Raw genomic sequence first — 21,171 nt, forward strand, 5'->3', positions numbered from 1 at the left:
GCTGTGAAATTTTCTAGGGGTACACTGGCCCCTCTGTTTCCTAGTAGAGCATCCAAATGCCCCACCCTGATTTAGTCCTTGAAATCTAGGAACTAATTGCTTATCCAAGGAGGCCGAGTCAAACCCTAACACAGAGTTCAGAGCATTGAAACCCTGGGCACATCTCCCGGGGCATGTCGGCGGCACAGAGCGAGAGCCACGGTGTGCAGCGAAAGGAGCACTGGCCTGTCCCTCGCAGGGAGGGGCTGTGGCCACTGCAGCTCCTGCTGTGCGGCTTGCATGGCACACAGCCCTGTGGTCGCACGTCAGGGAGGGGCACATGTGGGACCACCCACGTTAGAGACGGATGGCAGCAGCTGTCTTCTCCGGAGGCAGCTGACACTCCACAGATTGAAAATAACAACAGGGCATTCTCCAAGGGCGGAGAAGACTTGGAACCTGCAGTTCCTGACGGACAAACTGGGGAAAAGCTGGACATCTGATGACCACTCTGAGGGGAAGGGGCCATCCTTTTGCGTGTGCAACCTGCAGTAACGCACCGGGAGCTGGGGTGGGGACACTTGATAGCTGCGGTAATGGATGCTCCCGAATGAAAAAGTGACAGAGCTGAGTGCACTGGGCGGCTCCTCTACCAGATCTCCGTATGCGATGACGGAGGTGGCAGCAAGGCGACTCTGTTCCTCCCCGCAACCCCCCTTTAGAGTTGTCTCTTGTCTTCTTCCTTCCCTAGAGGCAAAAAGATTAATCACACCAGGGAACTGTGAATATGAAATGAGCTTTAAGGAGTAAAAAGGGAAAAAAAACAGTGGTTTACTAGATCATATCTACTCACCTAGGTACCTACCCACAAACACATCCCTCCACTGTAGCTCAAGGTTTTCTTCCCTTTAAAAACACCACTAACTGGTAAGCAATAACTCCAGGCTGCGCTCAGAGAACACAAGCCTTGCTAGACCCCTCCCTCTCCTGCATAAGTGCTTACTGCCCTTCCCACGGGCATTGCCACTGCTAAGCAGTGCCAGGAAGTGATGGATGATACCTGGGATGGAAGGCAAACAAAAGGGGGACTTAGAGAACCAATCCCCAAAGGGGAGCTGCGACTCCGCCTCCATGTAGGTTTGCCACATTAGATTAAAGAGGTCCTTGATATACAGGGTTATCAGTATACAACCACTGACCACCCCCCACAACACTGAACACTGGGAAATTGAAAGAAGCCAGAGTAAAAATGTATGTAGAAAACTGGTCTTCCAGGATATATACGAAGAGCTAGCTGATCTGAAGTTCTGTCCTTTAAAAACTTCAAGAAAAAAGTTACTCACACGATTGGCACAGAACCCTTTGTGGTCCTTACCCTCCAAGGCCATAACAGCTTCCAAGAAAAAGCGCAGGTCACTAAGCTGAAAATGGCATTAACTTTCCTTAATGTCCAAGGCCATCACCCCAATACTCAGATCATTAGAGGGACATCCAGAAATGGTTATATCCACCAAGAGGAAAAAAATGATGTAATCGCAACTTCAGTTTCATTTCTCTCTCCTTATCGTAAAACTGATCAGCAAGTTTGACATACAAATCATTAAGGAAAATGGAGACGCCGAGGGCAACAGAGCTGGGCAGAAAGAACCAGACAGGGATTCTTTAGTGAGGAAAATAGATTCTTGTGTCAGCGGTTTGCCGTTTAGATGAGTGAGGCCATTCCACTCCTGGGGCACCTTATCGCCATGGTAACCAAGCACAGAGCCCATTAGGTCCACACCATCTTAGCAACAAATCTGTAGCTCTCACTGAAGGGCTATGGACAGAAGGCAAGTCTTCAAAGTCCTTCTGTACCTGGGAGTCTGAACTGACCTCCAGGCCAATCTGACGGCCTGGATTCTCAGACACTGAGTGTTTCTCACCAATATTCAGGAATGAACCAACCCAGCGTTGGAATTACCTTCCTGAAGCCAAGCTGCCTCGGGATAGAGGTCTCTTGGAGCTGCCACCAAGGACACAGCACCCTCCTGGGGCTGGGCTTCTCGGAAGGGCTCTGAGGTAGCCACGGTGAGAGCAGGGTCTCGGAATCCTGAGAAATCCTAGGAACAGAGGCTTCCCTCCCCCGCTTTTGGGGGAGCAGTGCTGACGCTTCCTCAGAGACACTGCTTTTTAAGTTGTCAAGGAAGGTTCTGGAGTCTCTTACAGTCATTCATTCCAATGATTTATCATCATTAAAATTCTATTTTTGAATCTAAATTCCACCTGCTGTAAAGCACAGCTGCTTTACATTTTAGAAACACTCCTGAAAGGAGAACACTGACAGTAGAGACATTTCAAACAAGGAAAACGACCAGCCACAGTCTCGCCATCATACGATAATCTTTCTTTCCATTTTGAAGCATTTTCTAGACTTTCTTAATCTAGAGAAAGTTTGCCTTAGCTACCATGATGATACTTAAAAGTCTGTATTTTCATAGGATATAGAAATATTTTCGTATTTTTTAGTCCCTACAGTTACTGCTTTGACTGATGACTTCCCTACTGCCGACCACCAAAGGGGCACACCAGGTAAGCGGTCTGCACTCCACCCGTGTCTTCTCCGCAAGACACGGGAGAGGCCTGCCTGCCGCTCTTCACAGAAACCGCTGGGAAGGTCTACGGCGCTCACTGTTACCCAGAGGTGCCTCCGCGTTCTTCCCCTCTCCAATCTGCAGACTCCCCAAGAGTGTTACATCACTTCATTTTATAAAGTAATTTGACACCCTACAAATATCGCTTGCATCCCTCCCAGGAGCCTGTGTGCTTTCCTAAGGTCGGAAACATGACCATTGTGTGTGTGTTCCCGCGCAGCGGCACCATAAAAAGCAAAATACCGTTCTTTCACGGTCTGTCCAGACATGGAGAAGGTTTTGGCATGGATTGTTAACTGACCTGGAACTGCAGGGGACTTCCTGTTTTATTTGGGAACAAGGGGTTCGGATTTAAGAAACATTAGTCACATTCTGCCAGGTGCGGCTCTGACTCTGATGGGGCAGCAAATGGTCTGTGAGAGTCGAGGAGGAGGCCAGCGTTCTGTGAGAGCGAGAGGCCAGGCGGATTTTCCATGCAAACGCCCGCAAAACTCGAGCACAAACAATGGCATCCAGTATGTTCCCAGCTGACTTTTGAACGTGGGCCAGTCCTGCCCGAGTTCTCCAGCACTTGCTAATCAAATAGAACAGGCCAGAAGAAGGGAGAAGGGAGTCCACCTGAGCCTTCCTCAGATGGCCAACCACTCCATTTAGATGTGCAGCCAGGAAACCTACAGCTCGGGCAACATACAGCCTTCCAAACTCCATTCTGGTCTGAATCAGCATGGGACACCTGAAACCAAACAAGCCCAACCAAGAACTTCGCTGCAACAGACACGCTCTGGCTGCATCTGTGCGTGGGTTTGGCATCTTGCAGCAGCAGCGGCCGCCGCCCAGCTGTTCCCTCACTACACATGTTTTCCCTCGTAAAACTTCCAGCAGGCTGGCAGGCTTTGCGCTCCTCACTTAGCTTTGTTTGTGTTTTCGATGAATCAATGGGATATGGAGACTAATCAAGATGTTTAGAAAAATAAAGAGAGAAAAAAAGAGAACAGCTCGTGATGCTGGCTGTTCCTGAAAGCTGGGTGAGAAAGCTCTGCCCGTGCGGGAGCCCCGGCAGGACACGGAAGGGAGTCCAGGAGCGTGGGCACGTGAGCCAGCCCGGCTGGCTGCACCCAAGCGCTGCAGTTAGGGGGCCCTACAGCGCAAGTGCCACCCAAGGACCTTGGGGTTCTCAGGTGCTGTCTCTGCCCGCATTCCACGCCCTCTAGCTGCTGCTCCGAGGCTCCTCCCCCAGGCTCAGCCCCACTCTGCCGAGTGTCCCTGATTCTCTGTCCACTCTCTGTTACTGAGCTATGGCCCCACCTGCCTTCATTTCCCTCTTGCTTGAAGGTGGCCCAGGATCTTCCAGAGGAACTTGGCTGCCCCTACCCTGACCATGCCTTGTACCCTCCTATTAATGGAAGCCCCAGCACAGAATCTGTCCCTGACTCGAACCATAGCCCTCAGTCCCAAATACAGGGCTTCACATCTAGAGGACGACAGACTGATGAAAGAATGTAGTGAGGAACAAGATAATGCTGGAGAAACTCTGCACTCAGCTGGCCACCTCTCTCCCCATCAGAAACTACAGCCACAAGGAAAGCGCTTTGCCAACAGGACAGCACGTTTTCAGCTCCCTGATCCAGAACAAGGGTCCTCCGAGTCTCTTCGCTGCACACCAGAGGACAGGGAAACAGACACGGCATTTCACAAAAAACAACAGGAACCGGCTAGTTACCTGAGCTCACACAGCCCTGTTGCAGGGGGTCCTGTAGTGACGTCACCGAATGGAGGACTAAATAAGAAAAAGGAGTACAATTAAATCAGAAAAAAATCCCAAGAGTTTAAAGCTTCCTAATGTACTGAGTGTAGCGAGGGGGGGACGGTGTAAGGTCCCAAAGGCCTAAGGGAGGACTCCCCCCTTGTAATGGGGAGGGGCCAGAACGCAGGGTCCACATGCGCAGGCGAAGCGCTGCTGGTAGAAGGTAGGACCCTGGCTGGGGAATGGGCGGAAGCTGGCATGTCTCACCTCTGCGCCTTTGGCTGATTTTCTTTCCTGATTCCCTGATTTAGCTACTTGACTTTAACCTGTATTTATGTATAAACAGTGTTTTCTTAATTGGTAACTCATTTTCTGATGCTTATAAAATTAGCTAGGCATTATCTTCTCACTCCTAAAAACTAAAGGTAGCCCCATGGCAACAAGTGGTGGAGAAGGAGGGACAGTTCCCTGCTTCCAGTGCTGTGTGGCCACCCACCTCCCTGCACAGATGCCCCTCCGCTGTCCCTGCAGCAGCCTGGGGCCGCCCTCACCTGGCCCCTGCTGCTGCCCTTGGACTGGCAGGACGCCCTGGCCCAGCTCGCCGTTCAGCCAGAGCTGCATCCGGATGAAGGGTTCGCGGCCTTTCTGCGTCAGCTTGCTCCATGGCTTTGGCCGAGACAGCATGTCACTGACACTGCCCTGGGACAGGCCCAGCACCTGGAGTGGCAGACAAAGACCCCTGCATCAGCACCCAGGGTTGAGTGGGAGGCTGCAGAAATGTTTTAGCGATGTGTAAGAAAAGTGCGGGAGGTGAGACAGAGTCTGAGGACATGCAGGGAGTGCTCCTGGCCGAGCAGAGAACCACTCACTGCCTGAAGGTCGGCGGCAGCCTGGTGAGGGTGAACAAGCTTTTCAAGGTCACTGGTGGGCTGCTGCCCTCGTACTAGGAGCCATACTCATTGTGACTACTTTCAGTGCCCTGGGAGAGGCAGGTTGGGAGAGGCGTGGGGTCTCCATCCTGTCAGGGCTGCAGGGTTGTTGTCTTGACAACCTAAGGGGAAACACTGAAACCATCTTGCTCTTTGCCTGGTGGCGCCAAGAAAGGCTGAGGTGCTGGAGCCAAGGGCCCCTTTACAGGCAGAAGCAGCGGATGCGGGCGGGATGTTGGAAGCCAGTCTCCTTTTGCTGGTGCTGTGCCAAGTTGCCATTTAGAAAGAGTCGCACTCTCTGATTACATCCTGCTCTACGGCGGGGGCCCAGAGGTGAGCTGGTGGCAACGGGGGAGCCAGCCGGGGAGTAAAACTCACTGCAGACGGTGGACAAGTTGCACATACATTCCCGAGTTTTCTTATGCTCACATATGGCCATACATATGTATGGGCACAAACACCCCCCACAGGACACAGATGCAGCCCAGAGATATTTAGGGGCTGCATCCGATCACTCTTTGAAAAGTTCTCAAGTTCCAGAATAAACTGCACTCACGGGCCAAACAAGTTCAACACTATTAAGTCTGCTAAATTTAAGGCATGAGCACAAATGTCTATTTAAATGTTCTCAAATGATATTTTTACAACACTGAACTAGAAATTTCAAGGGACTTGAAATTCTCATCCTCATTTTTATTCCTCCCATCACCTTTTGCAAAACCAGGACGAAGAGATCACAGTCAGATATTGCACGGATCCAGAGCTTTATACGCTGCAAATGGTGACCTGAAGGCAGGACAGTGGGGCGGGGGGTAAGAGCTAGGCAGGCAGGCCCCTTGGGGGCCACTGCTGCCCCAGCCCGTGTCCCTCAGGGTGGCTGCCTTTTAAGGGAACAGAGCACTTCTCATTATGCTCAGCGTTCATTACTTAAAACGATCCTGGGGTATCAGGGTCATCTTGTATTTTATAGGCCTGGTGAATTCCCATTACCCAGAGTCTCGTTACCAGGAAGTGGCAAGAACAGAAAGGGCCTGGAAGCTCATCCACACACGGCTGGGAGCCAGGGAAGGACGGCACGGAAACAAGGCTTTCGGGGTTTTGGCCACCTCTAGCTGTGCATTCCCGGCCAGGTCACTTCACCTTTGGGTGGATGACACCGAAGCGCCTACTGAATTACGAGAGAGGCACCGTTACTCTTTACACGGCCTTTGTGTTCTCTGCACATTGGGATCAGATCTTTTTTTGGCCACCAGAGTCTGCACTGGGCAGCAGAGGTAGGACTGGAGTCCAGTCACCCACCAGCTTGGGCACTTAGTTACCTTCCCTGAGCCTCACTTTCCTCAGCTGCCAAAGGGCAACTTGGCCGCCCCCTCGCAGGGTGACTGAGTGGTCTAAGGGAGCGCAGCGGGCGAGGAGGTCTGGCCTGAAACCTGGTCCCTGACGCGATGCAACAAATGAAAACATTCACCAGCCAGCCTTCCCGGATGTTTGGGAGCAGACAACTCATTATGTCTGTGGTTATTTAATTCATGGGTGATGGCAATGTCCTGCAGATACTTATTTCTAAGCAATGAAGAGAGATGAGAAAACCCAAGCCCCCAGTCCCTTACCTTCTCCCCAAAGATCCTCTGACAAATGCCATTCTTGGCCAGCTTCTCTTTCACCTGCCGGGTGAGCTCAATGGTGTCCACCTCCTGGTACATGTAGATCTCATACTGCTCAGGCGTCAGTGGGGGGACAGAGGGCTTGGCAGGCTTGGACAGGGGCACGATCGGGGAGGAGGGCAGAGGGCTGTTCTGGGGCGTCTCGCTGCGGCTGGCTCCGGTAAGGCTCAGCTCCGAGCTCTGGGAGTACGGTGACTCTGCACTGGGCCATTCTTTCCAGTACTCGGAGGAGGAGGGTCCCTGGAGCTGGCTGCGATCCGCCCGCGCCTGGCTACTGCCGCTGCCGCTGCCGCCACTACCGCCTTTCTCTTTCCCGCTGCTGGCTTCCTCGACCTTAGTCTCCTCGGAGGGAGCATTGCTCTTTCTCTCTGGCTGCACCGTGCTCCACCAGTGGTCCTTCCACCCGCCGCTGCGGCCCAGCTCATTCTTCACATGTCGAAGGACACCCTGTGCAGAGTCGGCCGCTCCCTGGAGGTCCAGCCCAGGCACATCCTGAGACTCCTTCTTGAGGGCTGGGGGATTGGGTAGAGCTGAGGTGTTGGAATCAGGGGCAGAGGGGGGCTTCTTCAAGGAAATGGCTAGAGGAGAGTAGCTGGACACCGAGGACATGGGCGATGTGGATATTAACTTGGGGGTCAGGATGGCAATGTCAGTCTGTGACAGTGGTGTCTGTTTTAAGGCGGGGTCAAGGGCGGCTTGCTGGGCCTCCATCTCTCGGCGGGCTTGCTGGAGGATGGAACGAATGGCATCGTCGGAGCTCCCGCTGCTGGACGTGGAGGAGGGCTGGGCCGGTTCCGCTGCATGGAGTAACAGCAAACGCAGAGGTTAGATGTGGTGGAGTTGCCACCTGTGGGGGGACATGCTTCTTCCACTCTACTCCTTCCTAACTCGACCTGAAGTGCAGAATACCGGGGAGGACTGCACAGCTCTCTTGTCCGACACATCCCCAGTCAGTGAGACATTCGTGTACCTTGTCCAAGCAGTGAGGAACGGCTGACCCTACTGCTCGGCGACCCGCCCCCCTGCCTCTCTCACCAACCGAGAAGATTCGCTGTCAGGGAGTGTGGTGAGAGGGAGGAAGTACGCTCAGCGATAGCCATTCTGGACTTCCTTTCCCTGATGGTTTTTCAACACTCCCCTTGTGTATTATATTCCAAAGTTCTAGTGGTTTTGTCAAGCGTTAGAAATGTAATTTGTGTTAACAGTGGTGGTGAGAGACCAGTGTAAGTGGCCAGGTTCCCTTCTGGGTGGACGACTGTCTTGTGGCCAGCAACCCTGAGCCCCACAATAAAGGGCAATGGACAGGGACCAGGGCTGTGATCCCTGGGGGAGTCAAAAGCATGGCTGGGCCTCAGGATCTCCATCTGTAAACTCGGGATGGGTGATGGATGAGCTGAAAGATTCTTAACTAGGGCTGTGCACTAGAATCGCCCACTGGGCTTGTTAAGATGCGCGTGCCCGGGCCCCAGCCCTGGAGTGTCCGACAGAGAAGCAAGTGTGGGTCTGGACCAGCACCTGCATTTTCAACCAGCTCCCAGGTAACTGTGGGGGGAGGGAGGCCCCGGCTGAGAGGTACTGGGCTGAATGCTCCCTCCAGGTGTGTCAGCTCTGCAATACGCCTTCCTATCTGGGGGAGGAAATCATACAAGCTGGCCCTTCTCCTTCAAATGAGGCTGACAAATGCCCCAAACACCCAAACAACAGTGACAACCTTTAATGCCTCCGGAGGGCCTGACTCTACTGGTTAACAGAAAGGCCTCCCTTGGCCAACCCGTATGACTCCCACAGCCTCCACAGGGGGCAAGCAGCACCAGCGGTCTGCAGGGGAAACCACACCCGGGAGGGAAGGGGCGATCCCTGCAGCGGCACCCGGAAGTGGGTCTTTCCACTCCCAATCTGGGCTCTCTCCTACCCTGCCAAGCCTTCCGTTTGTTCAGCTACCCAGAGGAGGGACTGGCTCAAACCTCAACTCTGGCCTTGAGGGTGAGAACTACACCAAACTGAAGGCTCTGTCCATTGCCTGGCCAGATCCCATAAAGAGCTGTTCCCGACCCCCGGGCTCTCCGGAAGGAGGCAGATGGCAACAGAGGGAAAGTGCTAGGACGAGAGTTGGGGATCAGGGTTCCCCGCTAGGGCCTACCAGTCAATGAGTTTGGGCAAATTATTCTAACTTCCAGCATGTTAACCAGGGATAATAGGATAACAAATCTATCATCCAGGGCTGTTGTGAGGAACCAGTTTGAAGAGCTGGTTTAAGGGAGGTCCAGCCTGGGTCTGCCCCCTAGCAGCGAGCACTGAGCTCACCCACTGAACAAGCCACATGGGAGCTGGCAGCCTGGGCAGAGGATCCAGTGACCAACACTGCGACCAGGTGGTGGCCCATCCTCAGCTGCCATAGCCCCAAGGGCGGGCCTGGCAGGAGCCCCGTGACGGGCTTCACAGAGGGGCTCTGCAGAGAAGGGCTTCCTGGGCACAGGGCAGGTGTGTGCAGAACCCCGGGAAGAGGACTTGGGCACGAGGTGTCCTCTCCAGTAGGTCTGAGCTGAGTCTACAGCATGGCTCGCGTCAGAAAGCTTAACCACAGAAATGCCAAAATGTGGGAGCTCTCCCCTCTTGGAGAAGGCAGCTCTCAGGGAGCTCCGGGGCCGCCTGCTGAGGCGGATGGACCATACACGTGGACACCTATCCCTTAAAACTTCCCACTCCTCCCTAGCAACATTCATTCCATAAAGCAGTTGTTAAGAATTTACTCTTTTTCAGTAGTGTTTGGTTAGGTATATATCCAAATAACAAAAGGCTACATTGCATTTAAAGAAGAAATCTGATTCAAACTACCAGTTAATGTAAGTCAAGAATACCCTAGGCCATGGATATATTCTTGAGTCAATGGTCGAGAATGACATTATGGAAAGAATGGTAACTCTTAGCAAAACGCATTATTACACAGACCTACTCCCCTCTGCACTTGCTTAAATGCTGGAAAATATACATTCTATTTTTTTTTTAAATAAAAAGTTAACTAATGCTGACCAAAACACCCATGACAATATCCTAGTTAAGTTTGGGGAAATAGCAGTCCAAGGAGTGGAGCCCGTACCGGTTTTCTGCACCTGCAGCTCCCTTTTGGCTTGTTCCAGGATGGACTTAATTGCTTCATCGGACCCCGTCTCTGAGGCTCGGATCCGGGTGGTGATGTTACCTGCAAGGAGAAGCCGCACCAATGACATCACACCCACACCTCGGACAAAAGGCAGTGCTGCGCGAGGAGGTCACTCTGATAAATAGCTCTCACGGGAGTGGAGGCAGTACCAGGGAGGAGGCAGGCGCGCCTCCCATTTCCTGTACCTGCTGTGCGTGCAACTTCACAGCAGGCACCCTAACCCCACGCAGGAAGGGCTTCCTGCGGAGTCTACCTGGCACTAGATGTTACTCAGCCAGTGGGACGAGCTCTCACATTCACCCAAACTGAACACCCATGGGTTGGGACCAGGGAGAGCAAATCATTTAATCTGGCATAAAAAATAGTGCAATGGTTTTCGCAAGTCATTTAAAAGCAACTTTAACAACTGCTTTGGCGTGGGGCTCTATGTTCAAGGTTCTGTACGTGTATTTGAGGCTGGCATCTCAAAAGGGAAAGTGGAAAAGAAGGGTTGAGGCTGGTTACCTGTCAATTATTTGGATGTACAAGGTGAAGAGGCTGAAGGCTTAACTTAAAATTTTCAATCTGTTATCATGTATTGCCTTTTAAAAATTTATGAACGAGGAGAGGAGCCTACAGAAATCCCTAAAGGACGAGAACTCAGTCTTTTGGTCACATGGTGATGCTTTGCAGAGTAGCCACAAGTACAGATGCACTGAAGCTACTGTGGCCCGGGGGCTGGCCCCAGTGCTTTCTGGAAGCCATCCACATTTTACTTTTTCACTGCCTTACTACAACAGGAATTGCCGCACCAAACCATTTCAAACCCACACACCACTGGGACCAAGCCCCATTAAAGACGCAGCTCTAAGGAGTGCAACCGGGGCCGGCGGGGCAGGGCCCACAGAAGCTGACAGTGACGGGAATTTGTCCACTCCGCAGCACCTCCAACATATTTCAGAGTTAAAAGAAAGTACAAGGAAGCAGCAGTATCTCATCGGACTCAGTCACCTGATTTCTCTCAGAGCAGCACCTGTTATTCTCTCACCTGTTCCTGAGAAAATGGGACAGGCGTACTTGGAATCTAAAGGGGCTGGGACTCATCCCTGGGCACTATTTCTTAGTGGTGGAGCTTCTCACCACTCCTGCACTTGGTAGAGTGCGAGCAGCTCAGGAGGAAGAGGTCTTGTGAACTTGAACCCGTGCTTTGTTTTATACTTACTAGCTCTGTTTTTCCATCAGGTTCCAGGCCAGAATCACACTGCACAGTTTTAACCCAAATACACAGCTAAGGACATGCTGCTTCCTAGGTTACTAACTGCAAAGAAAAACACCTGCCTGCAACATACCTTCAGACCCATTTCTTCGTTTCGGTACTTCCTGAAATAGTCTGTTCAGGCTCTGGCCTGGATTCTCTGTTGAAAAACAAGTGTGGTAAGAACAAAACAATCAGGGGGATGGTGGTGTTGACGGTATGGGCTGCGTGACATGAAATCTGAGCCACCTGTCACTACTGAGAGGGCTCAGGGCTTCCTGTGCAACTTGGGAGCTACTGGAAAGTTCTGAGAGGCCCCTCCCTGGCTGACTGGCCTCAGAGGCCGTGGCTCTGCTGCAAAAGGTGATCAGAGGGACCTGCGGCCTGTGACACCAACGCCACCGGGGGCAAACGGAGGGAGCCCTGCCGCTAAGCAAATCGCCCACCAGCCCCCGGGACAAAGCTCACATTAATCATCCAAAGACAGTCAATTTCAGTTAACATCGCCATGAAAAGCTCGATGTGCTTTGTGCAAATTGATGTTGTTGTTCAACCGTCTCCCTTCTGTCTGTTTTGAGGCTGCATTTCAAGGTTTTCCACATGCGCCTGACAAGACTGCCTCTCTCTATCACTGCCGATTTGGCAGGATGAGCCCCTGCCGCTAGGGAGGGAAGGAGCTCTTTCGATTGGGGGCCACACTGACTTTTTACCTTTTTATGAGGGTGGGGTAGGAAGGGTGTTTTAACAAAACTTTTATGTATGGAAGTCAAGGCAGGTGTGTTTTGCTTGTAACGCTAAATAAATCACCAGCGGAACACAAGCACTGGGAGGGAGCTGACCACAGGACACACTGCCCCCGTGGAACCAGCCCTGCGTGAGGACCGACCCCGGTGCTGCTGCTGCTTTAGGGCTGGACGGCCCCCAGGGGCTCCTCTGCACGTGGGGTCCGAGGCCAGTCGGACCACTGGACACTAAACACGAGAGGATGCCGTACGTAATGTAATTCCCTCAATTCAACGCACAGTACTGAAATACCGAGCTCACTACGTGTGAGGTGCTGAGCGGGTTTCGGAGGCCAGACCTCCCAAATCTAACAGCTTTCGCTCATGCCAGTCGACCCCTGAACTCTGGAAATGGTAGAACTGAAGAGAGCGTTACCTGATGTGATGTGCACATGTCTCATCGCACCCAGACACACACACACAACTCAGTGACGGGCTGGCACCAACCCACGAAAGTCTCTCACCTCTTTGTCTGCCTTGGATGCTTCGAAGAGCCAAGATGTTCTGCTCATCCGAGAGGAACTGCTTCATCTTGTGAAAAGGCTCCTTGCCACGAACGGTCAGTTTATTCCATGGCTTGGGCCGGGCCAGGATCTCGCTCACGGACCCTTGAGACAGTCCCAAGACATAATGTCCAAAAATGCGCTGTCCGATATTGTGCTTGATCAACTGCTCTTTCACCTGCCGGGCGATTTCTGCAGTGTCTATCTCCTCGCCCTCGGAGGCACTCCCAGCACTTTCTGACTGGCTGGGAGACGGGGCCATGCCATTTACATCTGGGCTTTGCTGTAATGGACTTTGGGATGATATGGAGTTTGTGCTGTATGGACCTGTTGAAAAAATCATGCTTGTGCTTCCTGCTTCCTGCATGGCCTTGGAGTAGAAGGACTGCATTAGCTGTCGTTGGAGGAGAGAGTTTAGTGCAAATTTTCCCGTAGAAGCCAGGGGTAGGCTGGGGCTTGCCAGGGATGAGCTGAAAAAGTCTTGAGTTAACCCCGCTGGTGAGAACTGGTGTGTACCATTAGTATTGGAAGCCTGCTCCCCCGTGTTGCGGGGCAACTGAGGAGGGGGCGCCGGCAAAGGTCCAGAACGCCGACTCTCAGGCTGGTCTTTCCCTTTTCTCCTGGCTGACCCTACAAGGAAGGGCAAACATAATGCATTATGGGGGATTCAAAAGGGAAAAAAAACCAAGACCAAAATGCAAAGTTTGCCCCACAAAAGGGAAAAAAATGTGCAGATTTTACAAGGGCCAATGAGAAGTGTTGGTTTGTTTTTCAATTGAATTTTTAAATCAGCCAAACGAGGCCCCCCGGAAACAAGCAACATGCATTTCATGTTTGCACCTTTCTTGTACGTTGCAGCCTGGAGAGTCCCCTTGACATAAATTCAAACTCCTAAAGTGGCAAGGAGCCGGTACCACACACAGTAAAGAGTTGACAAGTCGCAGGCCTCTGATCAGGCCTCTGGCACTCGTGCTATTACCAGGAGGGCCCACCTGAGGAGCAGCAAACACTGACATTCTGGGACCAACGGGTTCTCTCACACCACTTGCTCTGAGGCGAACGCACTGCACCGAGTCCACTCGATCGAAGGCACGCACATTTTAAGAATGAAATATCATCGGAGCCCGAGACACTTTTAAACGGTTTACCAGCTGCCAAAACCAGAAGCAGTCAGTGACGCCACCATTTTGGGACGAGCAAAGAAAGGCTAAGGATGGGGGAGGCGTTCCCAAGGAAAACCTGACAAAGGAAGAAAAGCTCCACTGAGCCTGGAAGGGCAGGGCCAACCCTGGCAGCAGCCCCCGAACACACCACGAGAGAGAGGCCGCACAACTAGGAAAAGATCAGAAAGCCAACATCCTCTGAGTGTCCCTCCTGCCACCTCCTGCAACACTGGCTCTAACTGACCGTCGCAGACACTCGGTGGCCACAGCCCTCACTGTGACCATCATTAAGCAGGCAGGGAGGGAGGGAGAGGAGCAGTGAGGACGAGAGGAGACCAAACACTTATTAGTCAAGGTTCTCATCAACCGGTGATGTTCCCGTCATGCATCGGCCCAGACTCACACAGTTCACCTTCCTCTTCCTCAACCCCTGGAAGGGGCCGAGCACGGCACGAGAGACCCTGTCAACCTACCGCTCAGGTCGCTGTTGGAGATGCGCAGGGCGGCGTTCTCGGACTGCAGCGAGCGGTTCTTCTCCAGCAGCAGCACCTCCAGGGGCTTGGATGCGTCCTAGACGAGGCAGAGCAGGGCTCACTGCGGGCGGGCCGTGCTCCCGTGCCCCAGGCCCCCAGACCCTGCAGCCCCGCTCCTACGGCTTCCCACCTGAACTTCTATCCCATTCTGGCCTGTTATGAATGCGGACTTCCCTGAAGATACTCAACACACATATGGAGACACGTGTGGGAACCCTTTCCAAGAGAATTAATTTCAGTTGAAGTAATTTTCCTTCTTTTAGACAATTATTCTCTCTTCTGTCTCCTAATTCAAACTGTCTGAACCCGAGCCTTGTCTGGTGCAGGACTAGCCACTCTGTGGCTGCAGAGCCGCACACCTGTTAGAAAACCACTGTAAAGGAGCCGGCCATGCAGAGTCGGCGGCTCTCTGGGCACCAGGGGCAGGATTCTGTTACACGACTTAAATTTTCGCTGGCTACCAGGTTACCATGTGCCACTGTCACCTTGCCTCTGCAGGTAATACAGGTTCCTAAGCTGGCACTTTTGGGGCTGATCTTCAACACAATCTGAAATAGCTTTTATTACTCAAGTTCAAGTTGGCAAGTACCAACTTAAATCACAATTTCTTTTAAATTGAGTTACCAGGTTTGGAAAACACTAACTTTCCTTTTTAAGTAAAGATAAGTTGCTTTAACGTGGTTAAACATTCTTGAGGAGTGGCTGTCAGCTGTGGGCGAGAGGTCTCAGAAACACAGAGGCCGTGACGCTCGCCCAGGACGGACACCCCCACACCCCCACAGCGAAGTGAGACCATGTACCTGTGTCCCAGCTCCTTCGGACGGTGCGAACTCCATGGACTTCAGAATACTGCGAAGAGCAAGACAGGGCAGTTATTTCCTACTCGTACCTTGGGTAACAGTCATTCTAATAAGCATCGGCATCAGCATTTCCCGCTCTCCAGGAACGGAGGATCTGACAACTTTAACAACTTCCCTGGCAGCATTATCATCTGATAATGTCTCCAGAATAACTATTCAACTAGCAGTTGGCCAGCAAAAGTTTCTTGCCCGGCATGTAAATCACTCCATATGGAATCACACCAGGTCTGCTCAGAGTATAATTTTAAAGCTGAACACAGACATAACATTGATGCAAGTAGAATGTATTTGTAAAGCTTAGTGAGAAGGAAAGAGAAGAAGCCAAGAAGGTTGGCTTCTTCTGGTACAAGAAGCCAACCTCAGAGAGAGACCTCAGCACCCCAGTGCCGCCACCCCACATGCTCAGTTGGGAGCTGGTACTGGGGATGGGGGAATGGGCAAAGAGCACGGCCCCATGGCTGGACGGCTCAAAAACTGGCAGGGACCTTCTCCACCGCCCCAGGCCGGGGAAGGAGCACTCTTGCAAAGGTGTGGGAGAGCAGGATTATTTCTCCTTTGTTCTCCTTATCACTGAAATCACATCAGTCTCTGGCGTGTTTCAAGTCCGAGAGCTGAGTGAGTCCAGGTGCCCAGAACTGATGCTTCTAGTGCTCCTCCAGCGTTCGCACTGCTTTCTGTGAGCTGTCGGGGGGAGAGGGCCAGTCCATGTGGGTGGTCTCTCATACCCGGAGGGGAATGAGCACGATAGGCACCCCAGGCAGGGGTTGCCCGAGTTCTCCCAGCATTCCTGACGCCACGATTGTAGTCCCTGCCCTCTCTAAGCTCCATGGAAGTGTCACTAGGAGAGCACACCATGTGAAAATACCCAAGGCCCCAGGAGACCTCTTTCTGCCACAGTCACCACAAGGTTCAGTGAGCAGCTGACTGCTCTTAGTTTCTCTGTGGGTGTACCTTTGCAGTGGCCTTTGTCATGTAAACCAACAAAACAGAACAAAGAGGAGCTAATGGGAGTAAACTGTGTATCGGGTTGGCCAAAAAGCTTATTTTTTTCATATGATGGCCCTACTAGTGCTTAGTTGTCTGTCAACTTCATTTGAAACAATTTTGTTAGACTGTATTGTGACAGCTGTCATATTAGTGTGCATTAAAAACTTATCAACATTGGTTTATTTTTGTGCAACCACTTTAATACTGAAGATGGAAGAAGATATACAACATTTTTGGCACAGTATGCTTAATTATTTTAAGAAAGGTAAAAAAGCAACTGAAATGCAAAAAAATTTTTTGTGCGGTGTAGAAGGTGCTGTGAATGACTGAATGTGTCAAAAGTGGTTTGTGAAGTTTCTTGGTACTATTGACATTTTGGCCAAATAACTCTTTGGGGCTGACCGATGCACTGGAAGGTGTTCGGCAGCACCCCCGGCCTCTGCCCACTAGAAGCCAATAGCGGGAGATAGCTGACATGCTCAAAATATCCAAATCAATCAAGTTATTGGTGAAAGTAAAAAAACGTGTCTTTTATTTTATGGAAAAAACTAAATGGACTTTTTGGCCAACTCAACAATTTTCAGAGCAGGCTATGGGAAGTACAAAAGGACTTGGCCCCGTGACATCAGACAGAAGCCCGCGACATGTCCTTTCTCAGTGACCTTGCGCTGCTCACAACCATATTCTGTCTGCGAGCTTCTTTAGATTGTGTAAAAGACAGTCTTGGAGTTTATACCAAAAGCATCAGCGTCCCTTCACTTAGTCAACAGATATTTACCGACGACCTGTCACATGCCCAACACTGGAGAATCAGAACCACTCCGCTTCTCATCCTCACGAACATCACGGGCTCTTTCAGAGCAGATGGAATCCAGATAACATGGGAAGGAGAAACCCTACGTGGGCCCTTGGACAGACCTGACTGGTCTGCAGATGGGTCTGTGTGTTGAGCAGTGCAGGGTCTGGGACGGGCCTTTAAGGCGCAGGATGCTTTACAGACTGTGGGGGAATGTGGTCCCGGTACAGAGATGGGAAGGAAATGTGAGCACGTTTCTGAAAAAGCACTTGGATCGCTAAGAAACTGGAGGCAGAGGTCACATCTTATCAGAAAAGCCACGGAGTGGGGTGACTTTCCGATGCTGATGTAGTAGCGGGGGCTGGGGTGTGCAGATGAAACAAAAGGGCAGCAGGAAGGCGGGAAGGGTGCTGCGGAAGGAGTTGGGGCCAGCGAGGCAGGCTGATGGATGGGAGGACCAGACCAGGGCGGTGCTGAAGTCAAGGAGCCTTGGGAATGGAGGGGAGCTCCGAGTGGAGGTCCAAGTTCCTCTGATTCCACACTAGCAGACAGCATACACTTTCTTTCTTTTGAGGGGGAACAATGAGGGAATGGGAAGAAGACTGTGACACAGAGGCAGGTACAGAAGGTCCACCAGATAAAAAAAAATAGGGCTTGAAGAAGCTGGAGCTGTCGAGAGGTTTAGGGGCCGTCCAAGAAGGTCCGGCAGAGGCTAGGTGTGGGCAGCGGGAGAGAGTGCGGTGGACTAGGCCTGGAGGCACCTCATCAGGGAGGCTGGGGGAGGTCATGGCTGAGGGTAGGCCCCGGACATGGTGGCGAGAAGGTCCAAGGGTCCTTCTAACGTGCTTTTCTAGCAAACCCGAGGGAACAGAATTGAGAATACAAATAACAGCGTGGAGAGTTGATTGGTGTATGCTTATTTTAAAAGGAGAAATTAAAAATGTCAGCAAGAGAGAAATGAGCTGACAGAATGGGAGGAAGGAGTAGGAAGGGAGCCAGGGTGCAGGTGGAGGGCTCAGCCTGGAGAGTTTGGAGGAGAAGCCAAGGACAGAAGCAGTGATTTCGAGGCAAAGGGGAAAGATATGAGATGTCTGTCTCCTCTGTAGGCAGAGCACCAGGATGGCTGCTGGGGGGCCAGGGCTCAGGTGGGGACAGAGGAGGCTGCTGAGGGTGCAGAGGGATCCCTGGGGCAGCACGAAGCCCACAAGCAGCAGGGGAAAGAAAAGTCTGTAGGGACCCGGTCAGCACACCAGTGACTTCCTTGCAGGATTTGATAACCTGGCCATAGAGGTGGAGATGGGCAGGGGAGACTCTGCGAGGGCAGGCAGGAGGATGAGGGGGCCGTGTGCTCTACAGGGGGCTGCTCATGAACTCCAGGCTAGTGGAAGAGGCGATGAACTTGGAGTGTGCTAGAATTGGGGGACAGGTTAGAGACCAGAGCCTGGGAGCTGCAGGAGGATCAAGGGTATACTCTGGGGAAAGAATCTGAGGCAGGAGGGCCAGGCTGGGTGGTGGGGGCCTAAGGAGGGAATGTCTAAGCTTGAGTATGTAAATTAGCACTGAAGGGACAATGCGCTTTCAGATGCTGCCTCTCAGACAGGGAGTTGGAGGTTAGGGGAAGAAAGTTTTGGAGTCTCGGTGCCCAGGGAGGTATGAGGCCAGGTGCATTCTCTCACCTGGAAAATGTTTCCCTGCTCTGCTCTGCTTCTGCTTGGGGGCACTTATAACTGAACAACAAGCTTGTATTCTGTAATTTCTAAAACAGTGATATCTGCCTTGATTCTGTGCATACTGGTGTACTTTAACACACAGCTCTATAAAAAGTCCAGAGGACCCAGGCACAGACCTATGTGTGAGTGCCCACAGCCTGAGCAGCCCTGGGCCGGCCCCATGGGGCAGCGTCTGCTGAGGCCGAGACCTAGGACCCGGGGTTGCCCCCTTGCTGCCACTTAGAAGGCATTTTTTAACAAATGTCCCCAGTGAGCTCTGGCTTGTGAGTGGCTGAGCAGGCATCTCCACACTTACTTTAGTTCTTTCTTCACCTCTTCATAGTCAGCCTGGCCTTTGAGTTTTTCTTCCAGTTGCTGAAAACAGAGAAGAGTTTTATTAGTTGCCATGACTGCAATAGGTCAACAGACTCTGCTGTGAACTGAGAGTTGGTGTCCTCCCCTCCCCTTCCTGGTATTGCGTGTGTTGAGATCCTGACTCCCTCTGTGACGATACCCAGACACGGGGCCTTTGGGGGTGGTTTGCTCACGAGGCCGGAGCCCTCAGGAGTGGGGTCAGTGCCCTCAGGGAGGTCCCTTGCCTATTTGATGCTGCCCTGGGAAGACCAGCGAGAAGAAGGCAGTCAGGAAGGGCGCTCTCGCCAGACACCAAGCTTGCTAGTGCCTTGATCTTGGACTTCCCAGCCTCCAGAACTGTGAGAAACAAGTGTTCACAGTTAAGTGCCCCAGTCTATGGTACCCTGTTATTGCAGCCCGAGTGGACTAAACAGACTTCACTGACTACATTCCCTGTAAATTGTCTGGTGGTCACTCTCTGCTCTGCTGTGAGCATGCATGTCAGTGGACACAGGCATTCACTCACACACACACACACAGAGTAACATAAGGCTGTAAGATAAAATGTGAAAAACAATGAGGAAAAGGTCATTTTGTAGGAATACCATGAAATGGCAAACAGAATGAAGAGAAGCTCTCCTAGTATTCTGAACAGAATACATCTGGCTCATTCATGTATATGCTCAGTTGCCCACGTCCTTGGTGGAATTCTGCAAATGGAAGCTGTGAGCGCCTGTTGTTGAGATGGTCATCAGACAGGCACCAGGAAAAAGCACTGGTGGAGGCCTGTTCAGCTGGGCAGTCGGTGGTTTCCCTGACAGTTCTGCGTCCTGTGGGGAGGGCCCTGTGAGGGGGCTAGCAGGGCTGCAGAGGGCACAGGGGACCCCCCCGATGGCCCTTCAGAGGAAAGGCAGGGACTCTGGCCTGGGGGCCCCAAGGGTGACAGCACGTCTGCCAGGTGGGATGATGCTCTGACACGCTCTAGTGAAGTCTGTACGCTCCCGTGGCATTCGGGGAGCTGGTTCTGCACAAGCGCTGCAGGCCTGCTTGCCAGGAAGGGCCTTTGGCATAGGCTGGTCAGCAGAGGCGCTTCCTGTTACGAAGGTGTTTTGGACTAGTTTGCTTTTTTCTCCACCAAACGGAGCTCTGTGGGGAAACAAGGCAGCTTAATATAAAACATGAAGATGTGGCCTGTTGGAGGGTGGGGGTGGTTTCTAATGATTTAGCTATTTTCAAGCCTGGAGTGAACAAATTCCAGTGCCTGAATCAAAGTACCTTCCTATCTACAGGGCTTCCAGTTGCCACCTGCTTGACCGGCCACCGCGACGATCACGGTTCAAAGCCAACTGGGAACATTCTCGAGTTGAGGGAGGAAGTGCTCCTCTGGCCAGTGGCCTAGACATTTACCTGAATCCCACCCTGTTCGCCATTTCAAGGATTTAGCTGTTCTGTAAACAAAATTCATTTAGCCCATCTTTTCTATTGCGTTTCCTGGCAGTTTTGTGTGTTTTCCATCATGTAAAATTGGGCTGTCCTAGTTCCTTTTTAAGACCTCTTGCCAATGTTACGTATTATAATGGTTTCTGAGCCATAATCAAACAGGGGGTAGCATGTACTCATTTCCCGACAAAAGATTCTCAGAAGGTGCTCATGAAAAAGTGATTATTTCATTCTTCTCCCTATAGTGGAATAGCAGGAAGCACTAATGTGCCAGCCTTCCCTAACAAAAGATTACCCACCGCTGCCGGGATACTGAAACACCTTTCGGATTGAGGAATTCACTGAGGCTGGGCATGAAACACACATAAAACGTGGTCATGTTCAGAGATCAGGAGAAAGGAAGAAAGGCAACGAGAGGAGGAAATATGGGGCACTTTGGAACTCAGCATGGCATTGAACTTGGAGTCAATTCTGTCCCTTATAAGCTGGGTAACTTTGGACATGTTAATGAACTTGTTATCTGTAAAATGTGATAGCAGCAATTACCTGAAAGGGTTGAACTTCAGGGCACAAGGCATGGACATGGTGCAGATGTTGGCACTATGGGGCCTTGGATGCTGGACCATCATCACTGCCAAGTCCCAGTTCCTCTCCCTGAGAGCACAGCTGCAGGCCATTTCTGCGGACCCGAGATGGGCCCTTAT

The 21,171-nt window shown here is 51.8% G+C and overlaps 1 protein-coding gene across 7 annotated transcripts in view; it reads right to left on the minus strand.

Annotated features, from left to right (window-relative positions):
• The window catches only part of CUX1 (cut like homeobox 1), a 364,975-nt gene that overhangs the window by 56,941 nt on the left and 286,863 nt on the right, over nucleotides 1-21,171 (minus strand). For 2 of the 7 annotated variants that reach the window (XM_037054842.1, XM_037054841.1), the window contains exons 12-20: nucleotides 18,990-19,048; nucleotides 15,122-15,170; nucleotides 14,262-14,358; nucleotides 12,587-13,255; nucleotides 11,435-11,500; nucleotides 10,044-10,145; nucleotides 6,893-7,743; nucleotides 4,905-5,070; nucleotides 4,330-4,386 (exon numbers count right to left, since the gene is read on the minus strand). In XM_037054842.1, coding sequence (XP_036910737.1) covers nucleotides 4,330-4,386; nucleotides 4,905-5,070; nucleotides 6,893-7,743; nucleotides 10,044-10,145; nucleotides 11,435-11,500; nucleotides 12,587-13,255; nucleotides 14,262-14,358; nucleotides 15,122-15,170; nucleotides 18,990-19,048 — 2,116 coding nt within the window. The remainder of the gene's footprint in view (nucleotides 1-4,329; nucleotides 4,387-4,904; nucleotides 5,071-6,892; nucleotides 7,744-10,043; nucleotides 10,146-11,434; nucleotides 11,501-12,586; nucleotides 13,256-14,261; nucleotides 14,359-15,121; nucleotides 15,171-18,989; nucleotides 19,049-21,171) is intronic. The other 5 variants (XM_037054844.1, XM_037054843.1, XM_037054847.1 and 2 more) reach the window with 3 other exon arrangements.

Source organism: Sturnira hondurensis, unplaced genomic scaffold (genome assembly GCF_014824575.4).
Source record: "Sturnira hondurensis isolate 20B ecotype Veracruz unplaced genomic scaffold, ASM1482457v3 Scaffold0008380, whole genome shotgun sequence".
NCBI classification, from domain to species: Eukaryota; Metazoa; Chordata; class Mammalia; order Chiroptera; family Phyllostomidae; genus Sturnira; species Sturnira hondurensis.